Source organism: Lepisosteus platostomus, chromosome 18 (genome assembly GCF_059453375.1).
Source record: "Lepisosteus platostomus isolate fLepPlt1 chromosome 18, fLepPlt1.hap1, whole genome shotgun sequence".
In the NCBI taxonomy this organism is placed as follows: domain Eukaryota; kingdom Metazoa; phylum Chordata; class Actinopteri; order Semionotiformes; family Lepisosteidae; genus Lepisosteus; species Lepisosteus platostomus.
The window spans coordinates 14313643-14331031 of record NC_142628.1 but is presented as its reverse complement, the minus strand read 5'-3'; the positions used below and the strand labels follow the sequence as shown (position 1 = coordinate 14331031).

General features: G+C 45.4%; 2 protein-coding genes across 3 annotated transcripts in view; one reads left to right on the top strand and one right to left on the bottom strand.

Annotated features, from left to right (window-relative positions):
• The window catches only part of kif18a (kinesin family member 18A), a 35644-nt gene extending 23276 nt beyond the window's left edge, over positions 1–12368 (bottom strand). The window contains exons 1-6 of one of the 2 annotated variants that reach the window (XM_088612055.1): positions 12146–12368; positions 9995–10436; positions 8597–8754; positions 6947–7051; positions 5880–5990; positions 5156–5353 (exon numbers count right to left, since the gene is read on the bottom strand). In XM_088612055.1, the coding sequence (XP_088468181.1) occupies positions 5156–5353; positions 5880–5990; positions 6947–7051; positions 8597–8754; positions 9995–10316 (894 nt within the window). In that variant the 5' untranslated portion in view covers positions 10317–10436; positions 12146–12368. The remainder of the gene's footprint in view (positions 1–5155; positions 5354–5879; positions 5991–6946; positions 7052–8596; positions 8755–9994; positions 10437–12145) is intronic. The other variant, XM_088612054.1, reaches the window with a different exon arrangement.
• A 489-nt stretch (positions 12369–12857) lies between these two features.
• The window catches only part of mettl15 (methyltransferase 15, mitochondrial 12S rRNA N4-cytidine), a 103732-nt gene continuing 99200 nt past the window's right edge, over positions 12858–17389 (top strand). Inside the window, exon 1 of the mRNA XM_088612056.1 lies at positions 12858–13002. The gene's annotated coding sequence lies outside the window, so the exon portion shown is untranslated. The remainder of the gene's footprint in view (positions 13003–17389) is intronic.

The following is a 17389-nucleotide window of genomic DNA, read 5'->3' as shown; positions in this document are numbered from 1 at the left end:
CAAGATATAAACATAGAAACCTGCACATCTGTATGACAAACACTGCAGCCTCAAGTCTCAAGGTCCTGCTCCACTGTTAAAGAAACAAGCTTGATCCTGACAGAATGAAGGGAAATAATGCACCAGTCTTGCATACACCTTGCCAGAGCCTCCCCCCCACAGCCTGGAAGAAATTCCACAAATTTTAAGAGCAGCCCAGCATTATCCACCCCGAGAGACGAAACCGAAGATACTGGAGATAAAATGAAGTCCGCAACACGGAACTTGAACCACATTCCCATCTGCTGCTCCTGAAATGCGAAGCATTTGCTGGCAGGCAGAAGGGAAACAACCTTGGCCCGGCTCATGGCTGGGGGAAAAAAAAAAAAGGGAATTACATCCGAACCCCGCGCCAACAACAACAACAACAACTCTGCAGAGCAACAGCTGAGTATCAAAACGCGAGGAAGAAAATGAGATTTTACAGTGGGAAGAGTAGATCGGTGAGGCTCTCCCTCTGCTCAAAAGCTGGGCTTTGTAAAAAGAGATGAAGAAAGGGACTAAAACACTCAAATCGAAACGTGCAGTTTACAACAGAAATGTATAACAACGGGAGCACGGCACAAACATTCTATGAATATAATTTCTTGGCTTGAAATCCCGACAGGCACATTTCACTTTACCATTTTCCAACGCTCCTACCCCACCAAAAACCACTCATTGGGACACGCCAACGATAAATAATAAACTAGCTATTGCACTTCCACATTAAATCATCACACCGTGCACTGCAGGCCAGCTGTTTCATTCTCGGGCTAAAACGCTCTACATCTGGAAATAAAATTTATACATCTCCATTTGAGGCACGGGAATCGATCACCTCATGGGAGCCCCGTCTCGCTGAGGGCAAAGGCTGCTTGGAGGCTGCTACAGTCTCTTTGTCCCACTTAAGAAAATTGGCTGTTTCATTAGCAAGACCTACTTTGGCGAAGCCTGTTCCCCCACAGCAAGCCCCCGGGGAACTGCAGACAATGCTCTGTTCGTACCGCCATATAAAACAGGTTTGGGTCATCGGGTGTCGTTAGTAACGATTTTCGCTGCACAGACTGAAAAGCGCATTCGAAGGGATGGGGGTGGCGAGGCCACCAGAATCGCAACACAATAGATGTTTACCTTGGGTATGAAACTCAATGGAAGCGCTACCTTAAGAAAGATCAGCCCTCACCAACTGGCAGAAATTATTGGGAGATCGCAGCCCAGTGGGCAAGATACAAGAACATTAAAATAATGTCACACTTTTCCCCCCCGACTACAACCATGCGATGCATTCCAAACATTATTCTTAAACAAAAAAAAAGGCCGTCTTTCAGACTGCATTCTTAAAGGTGTAACCACTACACATGCCTGTTGTGAAATCCTCCATAGCAATTCTGTGAAACCTTAAGACCTGGGGAGGTAGCTGGATATTTGATGGCAGCAGCTTCATGCGAACAGACAGGAGCCCGTGACGGAATTCTTGGATGTCGTGAAGCCGGGCTTACAGAGCAGAGGGAAAGCCAAGGTGGGCTCTGTGTAACACATAATCACAATTTTGTTCCCCCCCGAAGCGGCTTCAGAAGTCCAGCCCATAAAACTGCACATCCAAATCAGTCTGAACGTAGGGATTGTCAATTAGAAATCTGTGCATTGCCAGGCTCTGCGACAAGCAGCTTAGCCATAAACTGCCAAAGAGAAAGGGGTCAGCCAGACAAATAAGATATTCCTGTAAAAGTTCTACAGAAAAACCCACAGACAGATGGAAGGCTATTGGGTATCTCGGGCTGCTTAATCTGGAACAAAATGATACTGAATGAAACGCCTTTGCACTAAGGGAACCTGCAAACTGGATAAACAGACAAAAAACCCGTGGCCTCTCCTTTTGTCTTGCAGCAGATGTCCCGGTGCAGTGACATCTAAAGAGACAAGGACAGACGGGCACAACCACACAGACAGACCCTGCTCATCCTGTAGTTGGGGGATCATATTACTGTACATTGACAGTACGTTCAGACATAAATGTGAGTGCCTTACATGCAACCTTCCCCTAGGGACAAGAGGAAGCTGAGACTACTTAGTAACAAGCTAATGAATGCAGATAGTGTGAAACAATACCCAAACGCTCTAGATCAGCCCAGTCCACAGAGCCAGCCATAAACCACTCGGAAAAATGAGCCAGTTACAGAACAGGATTGGCAATGGAGCCTGACAGCAGCGCCTTCGTTTTTGTTTTAAACACACTAAAAAAATATAAGCATCAAACACCACATAGCACTAACAATCCCATGTACTGTAGCAGCTTCCATAGGGCCCCGTGAGTAATTCAGCAACTTTGTCCACGTTAAAGCTTTGTTTTTCAGACCACCTCATCCAACCAGCTGTGGAAAAATATTCTTTTTTTTCTTCCTTCGTAACACTCCCCCCCCCCCCCCAGCTCTGGGACAGAGCTCACAAAATTCATAACTTATTTTTCCCGACTGGCGATGTAAATACACTTTGTTTTAGAAAGAAACAGCAGACGAAGGCCACATTATAAGTATTTTAACCCCACATTAACACATTTTACTCGAGTTTGCTCTAATCCACTCTCCAACAGCGGAACCCCATGAATTAGAACTGATAATATACCCTTGGAGCATCGTAAAAAATATGGGATTGATTACGACAGCATAATGGTTTCCATCACCTGTTTTACTGCTTAGGAGGCTTGGAGGCTCATGCAATCACAATTTTCTTTAACCCTTCGTGTCTGCGAGCAAGCCTACCGAACCTTATAAAACGTCTGCACAGATGCAGCGGGACAACGGTAATCCTTTAATACAGAACTGGGGTTAACTCTGCAGCCCAGTGCCCCAGCTAGTGCTGGAAACAATTAAAGAAAGCCCAGTCTAAAGAGCAACCCCCCGGGACTGGCAAAGAGTAACCTTTGGATATAGCAGCAGTCCAAAACTGTACAGGTGGGCTGAGGGAATCCATTAACGTAATATATTTACAAGCGTTGTGTGTGGGTTCTACAAGAACCAGCACTAAAACTTGGAAACAGGCAAAGGACGTGTCTTGCAAATGTGGGCAATGTATTCAAGTTTTCAGCAATTTTCTCTTCAAACACAGCACACAATTTCAGGGGGAAAAAAAAATCACCACCTTAAGGCATAATTCCAAGGTATATCCTCAAATATGAGTTACAAAAGAGGGATTAGTGGGGATCGTCTATCAATCCATCAAGTCAAAGGCAAGAATGTACAGCACTCACATAAAATCGAAGGTGCAGCCAAGAATGACAGCTTCAGAGATCCAAAACCCAGACAATAAAAAAACGCTAAATGAGATGCCGGTGGGATACTTTGAACAAAACTTTTTTTTTTAAAGAAAAACAGTTACAGTATTTGAAGAAAAAAAAAATAACAGGGTGCATGATTGAGTAGATATGATCTTAAAAAAAAATGTTCAGTGCAAATCTTCCCTTTAACACTTTTTTTTTCTGTAAAGAGCTCAAGTGAGCAACTATCACAGAGTAGGTGTATGTCCTGTTGGCAAACGGCTCCGTTTTTTTTTACGCCAACATAGCACCTCTTCATTACAACGCAGCAAGAGCTGCTGAGCAGTAGAACAAGCCTAAACAAAGACTCCAGTATTATCCATGTGACCTTGGACAATTTAGGGAAGACATTAAAAATTTGCCCCTTATTAGAAAAGGATTTCACAGCAATAAACTTGGCAAAAAAAACAGGAGAAAGGGCACTTCAACTTTTATGTGCTGGATGTTCCCAAGAAAGAAATCTGGGTGTAATTCAGACAGTACACTTAAAGCTTTTCTAAGAAGAACCCACACAGAAACTCTCCTGAGGGTAATTGTCATTGCCATGGATTTGAGACAGAATAAAACCAATGACACATACTTATCTGCCTCTGTTTAACTGGCCTTCGATTTGAAATATCAGCCATGGAAGAAAAAGGTCTTTTTTTTCCCCCCAGACCAAAAACTGCTTTTGCTCCCCTCTCTTTTCCTAAACAAGCGTTTAGAATACACCGCACACAGGCATCTTGTTTTTAAGTCTGTTCAGCTGCCAAAACTTCAACTGTTAAGTAGTCTGCTCAGCTGGCTGAAGTGTCATATAAACTGGGTATCCTGCAACTCTTCATCTATAGGCAGACAGCTCTGTCAAATGCACCATGGCCTTGGAGAACTCTCCACCATTGGCAACAGTATGTATTCATCAGAAAGACAGGCCCGGGTGCCACGTGAGGCAGCAGAGCTCCACCTTTGCCTCGTACACCAAGAAGTCAAGCATCCAGGGAGCAGCCTGGAGAAGGTTCGACCCGGGCGCTCGCAATCGCCGAATGGAACCATCACAGCAGGCACGGATAGCCACCGAACTGCGCCAGGCGCAGCCGGGAAATACAGAGCCGGAAACGAACCCCGAGTGCTTTTGGGATAGAAAGGCACGAGGCCCCCCTTTCGACACAAGACGTTCGTGGGTATTTGGAAACAAAGCACATAGAACATGAAAAGCCATTCAAAATGGATGTTGATTTAAGGAAGACTACCGGAGGAAGCTGTTGGATCAACAGATTCCAGTAAACGCCGGGCGTCTTCCTCACGCTCGTCCACCCTTCCAAAATACTATACACCGCACTGCCTCGCCACTGCAACTGTCTTATCTTTCACTGCCAGGCGTCCAACCCTCCTCCACTCACGTTTCAGCGCAGCATGAGATACACACACCAGGAAACCGTATACCGTGCTCCGGCAAAAGATAACTAATTACAGAAAGGGAATATTACACCTCCAAACTTCAACAAAAACCTCCTCTCTTAAAGCAAACTCCCATGTGTCGTGAAGCGATCGCTTGAAAACAAATTAGGCCGAATTCCCATGTGAGCACTGTCCTCGCCTGGGTGGAGCTCTGGTCACTCTTCAAAGGCCTGGCCCCAGGCGGGAAGCGTCTAGGATTGGCACTTCAGCGAGGAACCAGAGAACAACAGAAACGAGAGCAGAGGGTAGAGAATGGACCTCAAACCCTTCTGACTTGAGCTGAGCCGCACCCGCAGGAAACAGAGCCATCGCCACCCAGAAACGGGCGCCATGGCGACGCGGCGCCTGGCGCGTGAACGGTCGAGGCCGCCGGGCGGCACACACCTTAGGGTCCGCCAGGGCGTTGATGACGTTTCCGAGGGCCAGCAGCGAGCGGTTGATGTTGGCCCCCTCCCGGAACCTGGCGCCTTTGGCGTTGGTGGCCCCGGCCCGCTCGGATCCCGCCAGGTCAATGAGGCTCATCTTGGCGATCCGGACGTCCTGGTTAATACCGGCCGTTTTCTCCCGCTGCCGCACGTAAACCTGGAAAGGAAGCCAGGAGGCGTCAGCCGGAGCGGCGCGGCGGCACCCGCGGCCTCGGCGCCGTCCGGAGGTCTACCAGCCTCGAGAGGGGAGGCACTCGTGCGGAAAACGCAGAGCTGTACAATTTCGGCACGTCTTATGTTCTAAAAACGTCACTCAAGTCGAAAACCCCCTGCGGAGTCCGGATGTCATTTTCTTGGTGGAAAGGAATTTGAAAGGCTTAAACCAACCAAAATCAATCATCCACCTTGCGCCCATTAAGACAAGGATGCAAAAAGACCCCATAAAAAAAAGTAATGAAGCCTACCAAAAACGTTGCAGAACTAAGGAAGATGCAAAATGTAAGAAAACGTTGTAGCTTTAGTTGAACAAATCGAGGGATCTCTCTTCTAGGTGAGGCTACATGAAGAAACATGATCCATCTTCGTGTTTCTTAATGTAGCTTATCCTAGAGGAATCTCTCTGACCTCACAGGACGTATTATTGCACCATACCCGATGGAGACGGTACCCTCTCACCCCTTTACCTGAAACACTGCGTGGGATCGCGACGAGCAGGCATTCACATCAGTGGGATGCTGTGTTCTGTTGCGGTTGCCATAATCTAGAGCTTCAAGGATATGCTCTGTGGATTTGGGCTACAAAGTGTTGGGCAAGACACAAAAGAACTTTGGTTATCTTTAGAGGCCTTTAATCAATGCTGGGATTTTTTTATAGATTTTTTTTTTAAAGCAAATTAAAACAAAAGAGAAAAACAAAAAAACGGTGGCTGCCATCACATCTCCAGCTGCTTATTAACAACCACCACAAACAACTCTCTCAAGTGACCAAGACCAGAGGAAGAAGAGGAACTCTAAAACCCCCCCAAAAAAGGCTCTCTTTATAGTTCTAGAATCCACATTTCTGCAAAGGAATTAGTTGAAGTCTGGAAAAGTGTTCCAGCAGTGTATCTGGGGACTAACTCAGCGGGGCCTTTCATTCAGCTTCTCAGCCACAAATGAGCAGAATGGGCCAAAACGTTACCGATGAGAGGCGGCCCCCCTTACATTCTTAATAGCGCAATATCTATAGGGTTGCAGCCAGAAGTGTGAGAACCCAACATCTGTTCATCATTACTGTATTTTCGGAGACCTGCACAACCATCATGTTAAACTATATTTGACAGTCTAATAACCGTTTGGAAATTAGAATCATTTTCTAATACTCTTGTATTCATACAGGGTTCAAGTAACAAGTAAAAAAAAAAATAGAGCAGTCAATTCTAAAAAATTTAAATGGAAGATCATTTTTTTCCCCCACCTAGGCTACCATGGCTATATTCAGCCATGATTTTGAAACCAGTTCTTTCAAGAACTGCTGGAGGAGACAGCTGGATCAATTAGCAACTAAACGGACTAGATGGGGTGAACAGCCTCCTCTCGTTTGTAACTATTTGATGGTCTTCTGCTGGCGAGAATGGATGTTCAATAAACGTAGAAGAGATGTTGCTCCTGGTCGTGTTATACCACGCTGTCAGCACGGTGGATTCGTGTTATTTTGTTAATTAAAGGTGCTCCAGTGCCTAGACCACTGCAGGCTAGACACTGGCTCGTACCTGATGCAGTGTGAGTCCCTGAACCACCACTCCCTTAGCACTGTCTTCTCGGACAGCCAAGGGGCCAGAATTCGTCAGGAGGTCCCTGATCTGCTCGTTATAAACCTGAGGACAGACACAATTACTCGCGTAGGTTCATCCTGGGACAGGCACAATACTGTCACAGAAATTCAGCACGTCCTGTAGATGCATTCATGCATGATTTCTTTTCAGTCTTACTGACAGATAAGACGTTTAGTATTTGCTAAATATGCCATTTGAACAGTGGTTTCTTGCCAGCAGCTCTTTCATTAAGTCCTTGTTTTAGAAAGCTGGCCTCCACAACAAGACCAATTTAGAATTATATGCAATCTTGTCCGCATCAGCTCAAGTAACAAAATATTTCCAGAGAACGTGGTTTATTGGAGTTCATTGTCCTCCATTACTTTCATGTTAAAAAATAAAACACCTCACTGTGCTTTTGTAGCTTTTTAGGAAGAGTTTTCATGCTAAGACCCGGCTATTTTGTATTATGTTGCATTATATCCTCAAATCCTCTGGACGAGGATTAAGAAAGTTTTGGGTTATAATCAGAGGCAGTATATAAAAAAGTGCCTCTAAGAATTTCTTTATATAGGCTCCCTCCCTGCATCAGGAGTTCTCAATCATGGGTCTGGACATCCACACACCTGTCATTTTTTGTTCCAATAGAAGTTGTCCATTACACCACTGAAATTGTAATGGACTTAATAACATCATAAAATTGAACTGTGACTGTTTTCAGGTTTTAAACTTACTTTCAAAAAATTCATTTTCTAGTTAAAATCAAACCCCAGACTCTTGAGATGGGAAAAAAAAAAATACTTGCAAATGTTACAATCAAGCAGCTTATTAATTCAATTAAGGCTTTAATTGGGTAATTAAGCTCAGCAGGTGTGTGGGCCTCCAGGACGAGGACTGGGAACCCCTGCTTATACCTTTTACACCCTGAAACAGAACAGAATATCGCTTACTATGATAAAATAGCAACTTTCCAAACCGAGGATAGCAATTTGCATATTTTATCCTGCGCAACTACCCAAACGTCAGTTCTTAGTTTACAATGAAGGTAATTCAATTCAAGGTTAAATCAAGCTTCCCTTTTTTTGAAGGCCTAAGACAGACCTCTCCCACTGTAACAAAATTAAGCAATACAAAACAGCCTCAATGTTATCAATAATCCCCGCACAACGTTAATGTCCCATTCATCGACCCTAACAATTCAAACAAAGCATCCACTCAAAATCATTAAAGAGACAAAGCAACTTAACAAGAATCAATTGATTTAAGTGGTGGTGGTGGAGGGGAGACCCCATTACCTGTAAAGCGCTTTGAGTGAAGTGTCCAGAAAAGCGCTATATAAGTGTAAGCAATTATTATTATTATTATTATTATTATTAAGTGGATTTAAATCAGTACAATTAGCTTTAAAAGGTGACTGTGACAGTATTGTAAGGAGCAACAATGCCTATATGTAACTATATAGTTTTAAATATCGTATATGAAAACACAAATTTCTATAAAGTACTGTGTGTAAAGCAACGACTTCAGGCATGTTTGAATTTCAGAGGAGTCTGGGACCCCCAGCCAAGGACTAAGAGAATAAACAGAAAAAATTCCATAAGCACTCACTTCCAGATAGGAGACGGCAATGTCAAAGACCTTCTCATCTTGAACCTGCTCGATACGGCTGTACAGCTCCTTCATGGTGTGGTACATAACGCCAGGGTCCTCCGCCGAGCCTAACATAGTGTGGGTCTTGCCCGCTCCGGTCGCCCCGTAGGCAAACACTGCAACATTCATGGAACACGAAGTGAAACGTCGTTTTCGTCACCAGCTTCAGTACTCTAGTCAAGTGCATCAAGTATTCTTTTGCGCTGGACCACTTATAAACAGGAACCCTGCGACCTCTTGACCTCTTACACACAATGAACAATGCTTGTCTGGTGGGAAGGGATGGTGCACCAGACCACGGCCAGCTTGCATTCCCTTTATGAACTTTGACTTGCAATGGTTTCATTCCTTCTCTTGTGCAGCCATGCGCGCCAACGCCAGATAAGACCCTTCTCACCCATTTTTCTTTTCTAAACCTAGTTTATACACGTGGGGGGGGTGGCAAGATGGCAGCACGGATGCCGAAGGACATGACGCAAGCCTCACTGCAAGACCCCCTCTCATCACCCCCGGGCGAGAGTGAGACGGACTGGAGTGCAAGGCATATTGACTGGCCCTGGTGACCCGAGAGTCAGCCTCCAGCGGGCAGGGGGCTCAGAGCACATTCCCCTGACACATCAAGGCCACCCTTATGCGGGGGAGCAAGGCTACAAAGGTACATCGAGTCAGCTCTCAAAAAGCAACTCGGTCTGCATGCAAAATGAGAATCCCACCCTTCAGCTGCTGGATGCCCTAAAATAGTTTAAATAGTTCACACAGCAGGAAGACAATACCCCCCCCCCTCCCCACCTTTTCAATCTGAAACTTGCTAAACAATGTGTCGCTCTGATTGAAACACAGCTCCCTCCCCGCTGTTCGACTCACACCAAGGATGCACCCCGAGAGCTTCATTGAGAGGAAAAATCACAGAAACACGGAGAAACCCGTTTCTCACACACTAGACCGGGCGTGTCCCCTCAACAATTTTGGACCACAGGGCCCCAGCTCCCAGACATCCCCATCTGGACGGGACCCAAGTTTAAGCATTAAATCAGCTTGAAGCTCCTAATCATTAGAAATGATCACTATAAGAAGATTCAAAGCCGATCTTCAGATCTAGATATCGATCAATCGCTGTCTGTGCATTTCCGCCGTGTAGCACTGTCATGTTTACACACTATCCCCACAGAGTTCGGGTTGAAAGGTCCCTCTCTGGTTTTGGGGACACCAAGCACTCCAGGGGCCGCCCCTCCCCCAGAGAGAAACATCCACACTTGACGGACGTCACGAGACACTTCTCCAGCATCGACAGGCGGACAGCGTCGAGTCAAGGCCAGGCCACGCTACAACTGGCCAGGGGGGATCTCCGAGACTCACCCGTGCAGTTATATCCATTCAGGACCCCGTCCACTATTCCTTTGGTGGAGTTCTCGAACACCTGCAGCTGGCTGGCCCCCTCCCCGAAGACGTGGTCGAAGACGAACTTGAGGTCCTTGTTGGCCTTCTTGGTGATGTCCCTGCCCGGCGCCTTCTTGTGGAAGAAGCTCACCTCCTGCTCCCTGGGGTCGAAGACCAGCATGTGGCCGTCCACCACGTGGACCACCTTCCTGAAGCCGCCCTCCCGTTCGCGCCCGCTCTCCGGCCGCACGCGCACCACCACCTTCACGTGGTTGCACACGCCGCTGTCGCCGGCGGACATGGCGCCCCCCCCCACCTCCGCGGTCTCTCTCCCGGCGGGTCTGGGCCGCGCAGTGGCTCTGAGGGAGCCACACAAGGAAAACCGGTACCGAGAGATCCAACGACGTACCAAGGATCAGATCTGGAAAAGACAATAACAACAACAACAAAACATTTCATTGCTTAAGAAATCAACTCACTTTAATATCAAGTGATCACTGCATTTGATGCAAATTAATGATAAGTAGCTACTTCAAACCAATTAGTGATTTCAGCATGTTGCCTTCTTTTTCCCCTCACCACCTTGTGCCAGGTGAACCCCTACAAATATGAATTTAAGCCATTGTGACTGCTGGCATAAGTCATATCACTCTGCAGCTCCCAGCTGGCAGCCCACTGGAGCTCAGCAGGTGTGAGCCTGGTCAGTACCTGGGTGGGAGACCTGCTGGGAAAGCTAAGGTTGCTGCTGGAAGAGGTGTTAGTGGGGCCAGCAGGGGGCGCTCACCCTGCGGTCCAGGTGGGTCCTAATGCCCCAGTATAATGACAGGGACACTGCACTGTAAAAAGGCGCCGTCCTTTGGATGAAATGTAAAACTGAGGTCCTGACTCTCTGTGGTCATTAAAAATTCCAGGGCGTTTCTCGGAAAGTGTAGGGGTGTCAACCCGGTGTCCTGGTCAAATTTCCCCCTGGCCTTTACCACTCATGACCTCCTAATAACCCCCCTCTCTGAACTGGCTTCATCCCTCTGCTCTCCTCCACACTGAGAGCTGATGTATGGTGACTGTACTGGTGCACTATGGCTGCCGTCGCATCACCCAGGTGGGGCTGCACACTGGTGGGGGTGGAGGGGATCCCCATGACCTGTAAAGTGCTTTGAGTGGAGGGTCCAGAAAAGCCCTACACAACTGCAAGGAATTATTATAAACTGGCAAAAACCAAAAGAAGTTTGCCTTCTTTTGGGGTGTAAACAGAAAACTTAAAAGACATGTTAAAATGATCCTCCAGAGAGATTTTAGGATTGATTCAAAACTTAAAGATGAGAAACTTGAGTTGTGTGGTACTCACTAAAGATCCGAAACTTCCATTTAGCCTACACACCCCCATCTTGGGGAGAGATCTGTGGCAACATTCCGTCACCGCCTATCCCAGTCACCCGCACTGAAGACGTTACACACATCTGAAAGCATCCATTTGTTTTCGTTCTGAATCACACAGGAACAGCCTGAGCATGTTTAGCCACCCGGAAGTGGAGGCTACGACCGGAGTCTTGGGCACTGCTAGCGCCCAGCCTGATCCAGTTCTCCTCTCCAGCCCATTGCTGTACACGGCTAGCCTGTGAGACACGGCAGAGTTAACCGTCTCCGGCTCTACCTGGACTCGACCGACATTTTCTTTCGCTCAGCACGATTGAACGAGACCCCCCCTCATACTAACCATTGTAGAGCATTAGAAAACCCACCAACTTCCCCGATCAGCAAAACCACGCGAGAAAAGCGAAAGAGAATAAAAACGGTGATCGTGCAATGTGCATTAACAAGCCGGTCACCACCTCGCACCATGTTTTGACACTCTGCCATTGAATAACTCGCATTACTCAAGTATTAGGAAATTGAAGCCGAATGCACTAAAATTAAATTCACGATTTCAAAGTCGTACTTTCAGTAGGATGCAATATACACCGATTTAAACCACTTTCATAGTGCTAGAGCAACAATGAACAAGTAAACAAAAACAATTTTCGGAATTGACTTAACGGCCTGGTTAGCAGAACCCCTACATTTAGGCCGTGCATCTTTCAAACTGTGCATGCCCAGAGCCCGACAATCCCTTTAAAAACGGATAAAACTCACCCCTTTTTTTTACATCTGTTAACAAAAAGAAAACGCCTTCGACGAGTTATTTTAACTTAAATTAGCAACCGGCCTTGTTTTTTTTTTTAAAAAAACAAACAAACAGAATAACTACAGTCTTCCCTAGAGCATTTCCAGCAGGCACTCGAACAACATTTTCAAATTCCAGACGCTTTACGCCCGCGGCAGCCGATTGGCTCACGGGCGGTGACGTCACGGCACACGCCCGCTGACGTCACGCGTCAGATGGCGTAGCCAGTGCATGAATGGAGTGGGGAGAAAATCTGGGAGTTTCAGCTTCTTCCTGCCGCCCCAGTTTTCAACATAGCGTGTAATGCCGCAGCTACTTGAGCAGCACGCTGTGGCTCTTCGCTGGGGGGTGGGGTTTTGGGAAAAAGTGTTATCGAATCCCCAGCCTGTCTTTGGATCAACTGTTTAATGTGAGATAATCGATCTCGTTACAAAGAAATGGAGAGGCGAATACACGCAAAGCTTTTTATTAAATTATAAAATAAAAGAAACACTCTCACCGCTCTAGATATGTAACGTGAATTACTTCCACTTCGCTAATTTTATTATTTCTATTTTTTTTCGCTTTTAGGCGGTAGACAGACTTTTCAGTGTCATTTTGTTTGCTTAATTGTTTAAAATACCACCTTATTTTTTTTTATTAAGGCATAATTCTAAAATCTGTATAATATTCCAAAGGGTTAACGCTGAACAGTACCGTACATTTACAACACCGGAACCAACGTGCCTGACCTTTGTTGTAGAGTAGAGCAGTTCTCGGTGATGTACCGAATTTGACATCACCTCTGCCGGACTCCTCACGTGTGTCTACTGACAGTGCCCACTGTGTAAGTTAACATTTTAATTTAACTACAGTGGGAGTGAGAGTTAATGCGGTATGCTGCAATTGTATGTTTTCTGTAAAAGGCTCAAATTGATACTCTCACTGCTCGATCTATAATTTAATTTTATTCATTTATAAAACACAACACCGCCCTATACAACGTTTTTATGACTGCAACAGTACGCATTTTGATTACAGCGGGTATTTAAAATGCCTAATTAATCTGACGGGGATTTTGTTTCAGAATACGGGCTAGAGTCGGATCACCCCTTCGATAAATGTGTCAGACAGCAGCATAAACCGTGTTGTAAACGTTTCACCCATGAATGCCTTTTCTGACCGGGGTGTATTAACACATTTAAGCGAATATTCCAGCAGGGAGTTAGAATAGTGATGGCAGTGTGTGAGAACATGGAAATGAAATGATTATTCCATCAAAACAAAACAAAAAAAAAAACCCCGGCTCTTTCCATAGGAACGGTAGCGTCTCAACTACTCTGTATAATGGCAGTTTTAGGAGAACGTGTTACCATGTGAACTTGTGGGGGATGCAGACGGTTCGCACTTCGTTAAGGGCTCTGATTTAACATAAATCTAATGTCTGTTTCCTATTCATTCAATTGTAACCTGCGAGACCCGGTATCGCCTATGTACCCCTCTGCCCTCGGTGGAGGCCCAGCTTTCTCAGAGAATCAGTATGTGATCTGGTGGCGCGTCTAATAGTACTGCTTACACAACCAGCTTTACAATGGCTGTACTATCCCCTTGGTGGCGTTGCTCCGGTTTACAGCTAAAGGCAAGGGATGAGACAGCTAGTCTGTATCACACATCGGTGTTGTCCAACTATTATTAGTTAAGACACCGGCATATAATTGGAAAGCAGCAATACGTGGTGCTCATGGCCCGTGTTCTGTGCTGGCGTTAAGCCGTTTCTACCTGAACACTTTGTTAATTTCAAGTAGGTTAAATTCAAGTTCAGGTAGGTAACGTGACCCCCAGAAAGAAGGCTCCACAGCCGAAACGTTGTCTTCCTTTTTCTTTGCAGCATGAAATAAACCTTTACTTGTCGCTTTGTTAAATTGATTACTTTTTCAGTAGAATTAAAGGTGTCTGATTGTTCTGTCGATGAGGAGAAACTGCACACACCTGCTTTTTAGGGTGCACTCATGAAAAAGGCAGACCTCACCCCACAACAGCCAGGAAGCACTGACCCAGCAGCGATCAAAGAAGAAGAGCCTGATGCAATAAAGACTCGAATAATGGGGTGTAGGGGCTAGTTCACACTCCTGTCATAAGAAGTGAAATCAGGAGGCCTCCCAGCTGTCAGATAGATAAAGGCAGGTTTGCCAGCTGCTGTTTTCTAAACCTAATACCGAACGTAGCTCTTAGGACTATTTTGATTTCTCATCCTCAGCCCAAACTCTGAATGCGGACTCGTCGTAGCTTTTTTTTAAGCGCTGCTGGGGGTTTCTAAGCGAAGACGGCGTAAGACGGGAGGTGGGAGCAGAGAGATAATTACAAGACACGTGTCTGCAAGCATACGTCTATAAACAGAAGACAGATGTTGCAGTAAATTCCTGTTAATCTGTAAACCCCCAATACTAATTAAAGCACCCGGAATACCTCACAAAACAGCTTGAGTCTGATAAACGAAACAGTTTTGGGCTGCTCTTTCCAGAACTTTCTCTCCCCCCCCCTTAAAGTGAAGTCCCGCATCTGATTAAATAATTCTCCAGCGTCCGCGGGAGATGGGCACAATCTTGTTTTCATTTGCAGGAAGAAAGGTCAAGGAACGGGGGGAAGTTACCTTATCGATATGGAATCTGGAGGCTTTGCCCTTTGTTTCTTTCTGTTTTGCAGCTGTGTATACATTCTAAAACAAAAACATTTCCTACAATATAAATTGCATAGATTGAGACGGGTATGAGGCAGGACCTGAGTGCCAGGTCTGGTGGTTTCTTTTCCAGCTTAAGACCCTGAAGTACGAGTGGAACCGCTAACTGGCTCAGTTTGTCAGCACTAACACGATCCCTTGCAAATGACTGAAGAAAGACGAAGGACTGGATGACAGACCCGTAAATTCAGTGAGGGGGGTTTGGCGAATGCACCCGCTGTTAACAGAACTGGATACACCTAGCAAACGATTCTTTATCAGCGGCGTGCATCTTTCCGGTTTTTGCGGTTAAAACAATCCAATTTCTTGTCCCACACGACTTGGAGAGGGAAAGCGTCCAAAAGCCCATCAGACGCTAGATGCAAGGGCTGTAACTGTTGACAAATGACAGGCGCCTATGCGTGGATAGCGCACAACATTCAAGCATCCAACAGTCCCTCGTATTTGTGTTGGTGTAATTAAACACTGAGAAAAAAATGACTTTGGCTCCGAGACTAAGCATTTTTTTTTCGTCTTCAAAGATCAAAAGGAGACGTTCGTCTCAATTCTGCCACGGTTTATATTAGCCCTGCCTGTGTTTCGTCAGATGGGAGTAATTTGGACTTTATTTAGCTTCTTTCGAATGGGAAATGAAACAGGCCGTCTCAGTATAATGGTGCACATTAAACATGTGCTTATTTTAGGTAGGCTCGTTGTGTGTTTGGATCTTTAACAAAAAAGTCAGATATTTTTTTTAACATCTGGATCACATTCTCTCGTTTACTTGAAATACATTTGGGGTTGATTGTCCCTTGTTTAAGAGATGCAATGTTGGAGTACAGGAGCCAGGAGGGTGTGGGTAGTTCTCTCCCATCTGCAGGAGGTGTATAAAGGATACAAAAGCATTTATAAATAAGATAGATTGGCAGCCATATCGCAGGTGTGAGCCTGGTCAGTACCTGGATGGGAGACGTCCTGGGAAAAAAACTAAGGTTGCTGCTGGAAGAGGTGTTAGTGGGGCCAGCAGGGGGTGCTCACCCTGTGATCTGTGTGGGTCCTAATGCCCCAATATAGTGATGGGGACACTATACTGTAAACAGGCACTGTCCTTTGGATGAGACGTAAAACTGAGGTCCTGACACTCTCTGGTTATTAAAAATCCCAGGGTGTTTCTCGAAAAGAGTAGGGGTGTAACCCCGGTGTCCTGACCAAATTTACCATTGGCTCTTACCAATCATGGCTTCCTAATAATCCCCATCTATGAATTGGCTTCATTACTGTGCTCTCCTCCCAACTCCTCCTCCTCCCATTACCTCTAAAGCGCTTTGAGTGGAGTGTCCAGATAAGCGCTATATAAGTGTAAGCAATTATTATTATTATTATTATTATTATTATTATTATTATTATTATTATTAGATAACTTTATTAATCTCGTGAGGGAAATTGCAGAAGACAGGAAAACAGAGCGAAAAAGCTTTTGTGAGTTTTTTTTACCAATGCATTTAATCAGGTGATAGTGTTGTCTTAAACTGAAACTAGGACCTGTCTGAAACTCTCCAATCAAGTGAACCCCCAGTTCGTCTTTCCTTGACTGAAATAATGGAGCCCAGTTCCTGGGTGACTGGTGGAATGGAAGGTGGAGTCTAACTGGACTCCCCAAGCATCTGTCTGGATTTTCCTGAGTTTTTTCACATGAGGAGTATTTTTCAGCAGGAGACTTCTCGGTAAAGGGGACAGATCAGGCATCGGATAACTGTAAAGCCTTGGTTGAAGCTGCAGTTTTCTTTCTCTTGAGACGTTGAATCAGCTTTCTTGTTAAAGTTAGGAAGTGAATGCTTGCAAATAGGTAAAGATAGTGACTAGGTTTGATAAGTCCAGTCTTGCATCGACAGAGTTGGTCACACACTTGACTGTGGCTCATTCTCATGTCTTTAAATTTGGTGAATTCATTATTCTGCAGAGGAGGAAAGCATTACATACTTTGTACTGTAATAATGTTAAGCAACAGGTGTCCCTGGGGTTATGTGTAGTCTTGGGGTATCTCCCTGTTGAACAGCCTAGTCCAGGTGCTGTTATTTTCCTGTGAGGCAACAAATCCCTTAGGGGCCATGCGTCCTAATATTTGCGCCTATCGGGGGGGGGTTACACACAGTATGTGGGTGGGAGAGGGGCGCCGTGGCTTCTCAGAAACTGCTGCCCCGACAAATTCTAACACACCGTCTGAAGCAATTGTTTCCAGGTCCTTGCATTTGTCATCTCCGCGTACAAGAAAAATGCAAAAGATTTCGTCCCTATTACAATAAACCCATTTAGAAGTAAATCCAAGAATTCCAGCGCTGTGGTGATTTATTGAACTCTAATAAAGGATGTGCATGATGAAACTATCGGGATGACAGCACTGACTTTTCTAATTTGGTAAAGGACAAATTTGACTAGCGGACTAAATATTTCATAAGACAGCTTGTTAACAATGGTCTGGTTGGTCTGCCCTTAAATACTGGCTTTCAAGAAATCCTTT